The sequence below is a fragment of the Limulus polyphemus genome, unplaced genomic scaffold, assembly GCF_000517525.1.
Source record: "Limulus polyphemus unplaced genomic scaffold, Limulus_polyphemus-2.1.2 Scaffold30, whole genome shotgun sequence".
In the NCBI taxonomy this organism is placed as follows: domain Eukaryota; kingdom Metazoa; phylum Arthropoda; class Merostomata; order Xiphosura; family Limulidae; genus Limulus; species Limulus polyphemus.
In genome coordinates this window covers 1,615,033-1,624,861 of record NW_013665640.1, presented here as the reverse complement: position 1 = coordinate 1,624,861, position 9,829 = coordinate 1,615,033, and the positions used below count along the sequence as shown (strand labels likewise).

General features: G+C 30.6%; 1 protein-coding gene across 1 annotated transcript in view; it reads right to left on the bottom strand.

Annotated features, from left to right (window-relative positions):
• The window catches only part of LOC106459803 (influenza virus NS1A-binding protein-like), a 64,269-nt gene that overhangs the window by 20,289 nt on the left and 34,151 nt on the right, over positions 1-9,829 (bottom strand). Inside the window, exons 2-3 of the mRNA XM_022386731.1 lie at positions 4,639-4,843; positions 1,239-1,423 (exon numbers count right to left, since the gene is read on the bottom strand). Of these exons, the coding sequence (XP_022242439.1) occupies positions 1,239-1,423; positions 4,639-4,782 (329 nt within the window). The 5' untranslated portion in view covers positions 4,783-4,843. The remainder of the gene's footprint in view (positions 1-1,238; positions 1,424-4,638; positions 4,844-9,829) is intronic.

The following is a 9,829-nucleotide window of genomic DNA, read 5'->3' as shown; positions in this document are numbered from 1 at the left end:
GTACAACAAGAAGAGAACTATATATATATATATAGTGTTTATGATATGCCTATAATCTCTGTAGTGTAAAGAATTTGTTGTACATACTTTTAACCTGTTCTGAATATATGTATTATTTTGAAAACAAGTGCAAACATCCCTGTAGAAGAATCCTCAGCCCAACAACAACAACACAGTATATACAATTAAGAAGTATAAGTAAAAGCCTTTAATTGACAATTGGCGAATAAAACTTAACATTTGACAATTATAATTAAGCAGAAATATTTTTAGCTTTGTGTGAACTCTTTATGAAGAAATTAAAATTTTGAAGAGATGGGGAGGGATTTGAATCCACTGATATGCTAACTGGACAGATACTCCAGATTTATGGCTGTTAAGATATAATAGCTTAGTTTGAAAAGCCATTTGTTCAGTTAACAGTAACAGGTTCAATTTCTACCTGATCTCAATTTTCATTTCACCTTTGAACTTTACAGAATAGTGTGCTACCCTGAAATGTTTAAGTTAAATTACTTAAAACCAGCATTAACAAGAAAAGAATTGTAATGAACAACTTTTGAGAATTAACATAACTAACGGTTCCTGCCAAATTCTGTCTTTAATAAACAATAATAAAATAATTAGATTTATGGCTTTTAAAAAATGATAGTTGACTAATACACCTCCCTGGTTGGAAGAATTATGTTTGAATTCTAAACAATCTTCAGAAAAATTATAATTTTTCAAGATGGTGTGCTAGCCTTATAATGCAATACAGTATTTCATGATCAAACTTGGAAGTTAAGGTTTCTTTTATGCAATTAATTTTAATAATTCAGGTATGTTTGAGTGACAATTTTGGCATTCAAATTAGACTTAAATACATGTTTACCATGCCAATAAAAATCTGCTTAACCTGTTGTAAGGAGGCATATCGTATTTAAATTCTAGCAGTTTAGCATATATCTAGATGCAAGTTAAAATCTATGATACAATACATGGTAAGAACTGCAGTTCAGTTAAACTCTAGCTATACTTGCAAATAAAAAATGATTTCAATTTTGTTTTCAACTTTTATCAATACAAGCATAAACTTAGTAAATTGTTACTTAAAAACCATTTGAGAAATAACAGTACAAAAATACATTATTTCAAGCTTGCTTTCAGCATTAACAAATTATTACAAGTTATAGGCAAAAAAGTTAATATGTAAAATTTTCTAATTTTAATAGCAATTATTTAGTTATTGCACTAACCTAGCAGTGTAAGCATACTCCACAAGCACTTCAAAAGAATCAAAGTCAAAACTACCATTGCTCTTAAACTGATACACATGACCACCATTATGGTCAGCAGCAAAAAGCTCAAAAAGATAAGGACTAGCACTGGCCAGGACAGCTCGATGAGCATGTATCTCTCGAATGTCTTGGGCTGTTCCAATCTAATATTGTGGAATAAAATAGAATTAATAAAATCTACTTACAATTTCTTTCAATAGTAAAAAAAACAGTACCAATAAACAATTGAATGTTCAAAAAATTAAAATTTTGAATTTTTTTCAATAATTATTAATAGTGGCTAAGTTCATTAATAACTTACACTCTGTGGCATTGGACATGAACTATAAGTAATAACTTTTTTTTTCTTATATGAAAAATAAAATGAAAGATTTTAAAACTTTAATATATGTTTGTGAAATTTATTAACTTAATCTATTTCCCACAGATGTTGGCATTCAAAAATAAATACATGTAAACTTGGTTTTGAAATTTAAATATTCAAGAAACTCATCATAAGCTCTAAAATTTTTAATAAATATAATCACACCTCATAAAATTCAAACTTTAACTGTAAATGAATGACAATGATGTCGAATAATAACGATGGGTGAAATGTGAGAGTCCACATTTATCTTCAAATTAGAATCGAGTACATACCATTCATTACTGGTGGGGTTCACATATTGGTACCTTTTTTTTTTATTTTTTTGTCTGTTACATTTTCAAAGTTAAATACACCAGAAACTCCATAAATATTTAGTGGGAATTATTTCAATATTAACAGTGTTTTTCTTTAAATTCTTTTTGTGACTTGTATGTTATCAGGAATCCAGTAAGCAACAGTCCTGGACCTACAAACAATTTGGTGCACAAATAGTTCAGAAAAATATGTTTAAGAACCCAAAGTAGTCTGGACCCCAATCAGCAATTTTAAAGTTAAAATGAAGACAAATTTCCTGTATACTGTTACTCTCCTGGGCAACAGTCCTGACAGCATTATCTTTTGGTTTTTGCCTGTATTAAGTAACAAAAACATTTTGCACATGTTAAATGATGTAGGGATGATCTATGTATAGCTGTTCATCCCTACATGACTTTCAATATTAAAATTTAATGTTACACTGTTAAATTCACAAGTACAAAATGGTTACAAGGTCAGTCAATTCGATCAACCTCATAGTGAGAATCTGTAATAATCAAGACATGTTTTGACTCAACTTGGTTTTCCTTCTATGTAAGTCCTAAGCTCTTACTAACACTACATTGATGCCTGCTCTGACATGACCACGATATTATGATAAACTAATTTCATACCAGCAGTCAGGAATATATAACTTTCAACTGCAGTAATATTAAAGACAAGTATACGTTTTACAGTGTAACATTAAATTTTAATACTGAAAGTTAAGTTCCTGTTTGCATTCTTTTATGGCACTGCCATCCATACGTCATCTTAAACTTACAAAATGTTTTTCTATTACTTGATTTGTGACGTGGATTTATTTTTTTTTTTACTCCCTCACTTCATACATAATATATGAGCATCATTGAGTATCTACATGTTACAGTCACCTAATGTGCATATATTATTGGCTGGTAATTCCTATTTCACCCTGTTCTTAAGCTTTTTAAAGGGACACCAGATTTCTGTATAAAAAAAAGAAGAAAAAGCTAATTTCAAGGGGTAATGATAAAATTCTTTAAATTAGAATTGTTATTATTATTACGACTACGCAATGACATCATGCACTTCTCAGAAACACATAGAGTGGATTTAGGTTGAAACCAATGTCAGTGGTAAAGTAATTGTAGATAGCTCAACTGAAACAAGAAAAAGTAAGATGAAAAATTTGATGGGTCGGTCACTTTCTGGTTCGGCATCTTCGCAATGGTTTCTTGCCATGTTTTTTGGGCTTGTTGTAAGAGAAACAAATGAAAGTGAGTGGCAATCATCTTTTAAAGTAAAACTTTCTGTTATTGTTGATTTTTTTAGCATGCATATTTGTATTTTACCTATTGAGTACCTTGGTCATTCCTACATATATAGTCTACCAACTGTATGATATCTGACACAGGTATAGTCTGTTATCTACAATGCAGTGTTAAACCCAGTTAGGTTTAAACTACTCCCTCATTTCATATGTAATCAAAGATAAAATTTAAATGATCTATGCTTCATCGGGATGATTAACCTGAAATATATTAATTACAGTCTAAGTTACATGTTCCATAATCCATCAGTGGATTACAAGAATGTAATAAATATGTATGAACTATTCTATAACAGTCTTGTGCAACGTTAGTACCTTTAATAGATATAATGTCACATTCCTTTTCCTAAGACAATAGATTGCTCCATGTTTGTTTCAGCAACATGTTTAACTTTGCAAGTATTATTACCCAAGTATCTGATAATTTACGTAAATAACAAGCATCAGATACATTACTTATTTTCATTATTATCAGCAATTAAATAAAATTACCTTATAGGTTTATTGAGGTACAAATACACTCATCTTACACAAATTAAAGTTAAAGGGTAGAGTAATTAAACATTTTTACATTTATTACCCATTCACTATGGATAAAATGTCAAACTAGCAATCTATTAATAGGCCTCAGTCTTTTGAATCAATACAATATTTATTTTATGGATTATGAGTATACTGACCAGCTTTCCAATACGAGACCCACACTCTTTATATTTGGTACTAATGTAAAAAACAAAATTATTAATTAATGTTTTTATTAAAATTACTGATACACATAATCTATACAAACAGCCACATTATTATAAAAGATGAACTTTGTGTACTTAACACACTTTACACTTTCATTTCTTGAGGAATTTGCATATTCTTATTTAACCTCACATTCAAAACAATTATTATATAATTAATTAGATAGCAAAAGGAAAAATAAAAAAATCATACTTTCACTCCCTTATATGTTTCTGAGAGATAGTCATTTTAGTTTTTACCCAAGAAGATTAGGCCTGAAATTTATAAAGTTTTAAATAGTGGATGATAAGGGTATTAATACTGACAAATTATTGTTTAAAAAATAAAGTAAAACTAGCCTACTATATCAAATGAACATTCAGGTCTACTTTGACAAGTAGTGCAGTCTAGTTTCTAATTTAACCATACTGTATATACTTAAAACTTCGATATATTATTGTTCTATTTTCAGTCATTTTCGTTGATAGTTTGTCACACAAAACAACACACGTATACATGTGCAAGCAAAACTAAGTATTTCATGTCACTGTTTTATTTATATGGATGGAATATGTATTAATTTTTATGTGAATCTAAATATATTACCACTTTAAGTTCATTTCTGAATCATTTACATGTAAGAAAAAAGTTATTACCTGCAAAACAACATCACAGAATTGCTTATTTTTTCTCAGTTTATTCAGATTTGATAGTGTTTGAACAATGTAGTTACTGTCTTCAAAAATTAGATTTTCTTCAGCCCTAGGTTTGGACTCTCTGTCATTTTCCACTTCTGTCATGATGGCCAAAAACTGAGTAGTTTAGATATTCTTTCAAAGAGTGAATCACAGGTGCAACTATCTGGAAAAATAAAAAATAATTCCCTTATCCAGCATGATTCTACAATTGCATTTACACTCTTAAAAATATGTATTACTCACATAATGAAAATTTGATAAAATTACATTCTATGATAGTTTCATCCTTGTGTATAGTTTAGTATAAAAAAAAATAATACAAATCTTTTAAGTGTTGTGGTACTGTGCTAGAATGAGGTTGTTATCATTTTGAAATAGCTAAGTTATGATTTTAAGGTAATCAAAATACAAAGAGACAGGATCAGTAAGTTGCATTTCAGTTGCTAACTTACATACTGGAGCTGCACCTCCAGTATCAATCTTGTGAGGTATTTTATTTGTTTAGTCTAAGTCACCACATCCACAGGAGAAGGTATTTTGATACTCCATGAGCAAGTCATATAATCTATGGGATTAATCAGCTGTAAGACCTCCAGAGCTCTTGTATGTGAGGTGGTAAGTTATACTTATGTGAGGATTTGACATCAAACTTCCTACATCTTGCATTAAAGTTTATCACTTCTGATGATATTTAATGTGAAAATTCTTTCTGTACAGCTTCATATCTTGCAATGTCTCATCTAGACTTGATTCAAATTTTATGGTTCATTGTGTTCATGGCCCTAATGATGATATCTTTATTATTCAGGCCCATGAGAGTTCTTCCAACCATTAATCCCCAAGGATACACTGAAGTATTTGGTTCTACTGCACCCCAGTCGCTAGATGTAAATGTCTTTCTAACAAGTCCTGGTACAAGTATTTCACCTTTTGGTGATACAATGACCTTCCTCTTTATTATTACTAGAAGTTCATCCTATGGTGTAGCAATAGTCATGTAGTGCTGAAGGATTTCCTAGTCATAGACTGTGAAGCTAGACTAACCTCACATCTATGTCTTTACATGAAGATAGTTCCCAATAAGCACCTTTCCTTGATGTAAATTATCCACACATCATGAGGTATAGATAAGTTTCCTACCATAAATGTAACTTCCAACTTTCCTTTTGCTGGAGGTTTATGTCAACTTGTTGTTTGTATCAATCCATCTTCTTTCATCATTGCTAAAGGCAATTTGGTGCTACTATAGCGTGCGATCTATCGCAGTATCCGTAGTCTACCAAGACCCACCGGACCATGTTACTCATACCTCAGAGGGATCATAGCAGTCCCCACATGACCTGACTTGACCTGTCTATTTAACTAAGTGTAAAAGTCCCAGTAGACCGCACGCTATAGTAGCACCGGCAATTTTCCATCTTTCATTACCAAATAGGATTGAAAAATTGCAGCTTTTGAACCAATGTTGATCAACATATTACAAAAATGGCAGAGCAAGTACTACCACCCCCACCCCATAGTATGCCCTAACCTCACATTTCATGGCTAAGTGAAATAAATCAATTTTACAAAATTAGTTAGATTAACAACTTCTAATATATAGAAAAGCCAGTGCATTTTGATTACATGTGTTCCAACATTGGCTTTCATGTCATGTTGCTTAGCAACAAAAGTATAATGTAATATTTTTGTTAGTCTAAGCACTGAAAGTATAAAATGAAGTGTACAGACAATAAAACTGGTAAAATATCTGTTGATTTCTTAACTTAGAGTCTCCATTGATTAAAGAGGTTTGTTTAGTTATTACAAATGTTGGTGATATAACAAAAAAAAAAGCTTAATTCAAAAGCAATTTAAGCTTAAAATTGAATCAATATTTTAAATTTTATGCACTTGGCTCTAGGCTACGTGATCTCACACAACATCTTTACTTTAGACTTATTATACCAACACTCCCTACACTTATAAAATTTTATAACACCCACCCCCCCCTCACTGTCCCCTTGTATCCCCATCACTAAAATCATAATGGGCAGACAGTAATTGAACTATTATATCTGGATATATACATTTTGGCTTTTATGACTCCTCCTATTTTAAGAAATCAAGCTTGATGTTTCGTGACACACACTGGCTTTTATATAGGTTAGATATATATTTTCATATGTGTAAACAGCTAATGAATAAGATCACTTTGTTTCTATCTTCTCAGGTGGGTAGAAAATTCTCACCAGTGCCTTAAAAAGTAAACTTCTACAATGGAGGGTGGGCAGGTGCGTGAGGATTCAAGAGTTGCTTTCGTTACTCCAATTTTTAAAGAGGAGTGATAAAGAGTTGCCCTGGAAATTATCAGCCAGGTAGCTGTGTAGATGGAAAATTCAAGAATCAGATAAAAGAAGCTTTATACAATTATTTTCTGAAATATATAACTGAGCAATTACCTCAAGTATCTATGAACATCAAATACATCAACTAGTGTCACATAAAATAACCGATGAATCAAAATAATGATTAAATTGATTGACATCACAAAAATAATCAACTAATCAAAATCAGTCTTATTGATTATCCCAACTATCCAGTAATTGAAATGCTGCAATTATGATTTTTTTATTATTATTTTAGATTAATTCAAGCTTGTTTGGCTTAATTAATTAATGGTACAATTCATGAAAAAACCAACTACTTGAAATTAGGGTTTCCAATTATTCCATCTATCTAAAAAATCAAAATACTGCCTTATATTTGTTGCTAAAGGCAAAGTTACACAATGGACTATCTGTGCTTCGCCCACTGTGAGTATTGAAACCAGGTTTTTAGCATTACGAGTTGTTTTTCTCCTAATGTGTGAATAACTGATTAATGAGCCTGGTGATCAGTCAATTAGCATATTTCACTAATCACCCAGGTCTACTTAAGTATCATATATGAAAATTAATAAGGATTCACCAAAGGGCAATCTTGCATTACTAATTTATCTTTTTTTTTTTTTTTTTTTGAAGTAAGCTACTTGTTATCCAGATTGGTGTTTTTAATATTTTAAAAAGCTTTTCATAAGGCATTACACAAAAGATTAAACTGAATTGCAGAGTGGTTGGATGGGAGCTAGAAAGCAAAAGGTTGTTATTAATGTAGTCTCACTGAAACTGGACCCTTGTTACTAGTGGAGTACCTCAAAGGTCACTGTTGGGCCTTTGCTTTTTCTTATTTACACCAGTGATAATAAAAAAAAAGCATAATGAGTAAATTAGTAAACTTTGCTGATCACATTGAAGTTTTAGGTATTTCTAGATATATCGAAGATGATGAGGTACTACAAAATGACCTACATCAATTGGTAAGCTGGACAAATGATCTTTAATTACAGTAAATGCAGGGTAATGCATTTGAGTTATCATAACTCGGGTAAATGTTTAATATAGATTGTAACAAACTCAATAGTGTGATTGAAGAAAAGAATCTTGGAATAGTGGTGGAAAAGTCACTCAAGCTATTGAAGTTATGTCTAATAGAATTTTAGGAAATACTTAGACACACACTGATTACAAATCAAAAATATTTATCAACATATAAATCACTAGTTAGGCTTCACTTGGAATATTGTGTACATTTTTGGTCTCCCTAAGCTACAGTATATAAGGCAGGATTCAGAGGGATACTAGGATAATTCTGTAGATAGAAGTGTTATCTTATAGGCATAGGTTAAGATCTCTCAACTTATTTTTTCTTGACAAAAGAAGGGTAATAGATGATTTTATTGAAGTTTATAAGATTGTCCAGGAATCAATAGGATTAATGCTTCTGATTTTTTTATGCTATATTCTAAAGATATAAGAATAACAAGACACAAATTTGAGATTTGAAAAGGACAAGTTGGGATTCAGTTAAGATAACTTTTTGTTTTCTAAGAAGACAACTGACTTATTGAATAAGTAGCCATTGACAGTAGTAGAGGGCAGCACTTTACAGAAGTGTAAAAGAGGGAAATTAATGATTTCCTGGAAAGTAAAGGGTGGGTTTAAATTTTTACTTTTCTCAAGGACAACTTTGAAGGACAATGTGGTTCCTTGTTGTTTATATATTATGTTTTATTAACCATTCTATTTCTAACACTCCTTAGTTGTAGTTACTACTAATCTAAATAGCAGAATGTTTCACAGACTTACCAATCTATTGGAAAAATAAAAATGCTTCAATTGGCAATGTATATAACTTCTAATATTTATGCTCCTTTGCCCTACTGACAAACAGATCTGATGCCTCAATCTTAGAAATTATCTTAACAATTGTGAATACTTCAATTAGATTACCCTTGAACATTATTTTTCAAGAGATATTTTAAACTTATTCACATATGATAGCCTATCCATCTCTGGAATCACCAGAATAGGCATCCTATAAACCATATGCTACTTCTACAGTCCGTCATCAAAATTAATTTCACAATCAAATACTTACAGACATCTACTTTGTATAGCTGTTTTAGGATAATAACTAGTTTTCTTACACACAAAAAAACCTTGATTAAAAATAACAAATATAAAATAAAAATTTCAATTATGCAAGAAACAAATTTATTTTTTAAAGCAATCTAAGAGTCTGCAGTAGTTCTGAATATCAGTTTCACTCTTCTAGTTATTTTAAAAAGATTTCAATCTTTCATATAGAGGTATAATACTAAAGTATAAATTATATAGTGTGAAATCATCCTGCTGAATGCTATTTTAATTAATCTAAAATATATAAACAGACTTGAAAAACTTGATAAATGATAATCAAAGTGATCTTAAAATGCTATATCAAATATCTGTGAACTGTTAGTCTACAATAATCATACTTCTATATTGTTACTCCTCTGTGTTCGTTTGTTATTTTTCCATAAAAATTCTTTCAGAAAAACTTTAGCAATACAAGTCTCCTCTTAAATAAAACTAGTTTATTCTCTCTCAATACAACTTTGCAATACACTTAATTTCCACAGTCACGCTATAAATTAAACAAATGCTATAATTCACAATGAAAGATTCACGCGCTTGACTCAATTTTCCCGTCTCTATCTCTGTCTGCAATCAATTCACATTGTTGCAATCACTTCTTGGCAGTCTTATATACAAGAATACCGCACATCTAGAAAACACTCGTGGCTTCA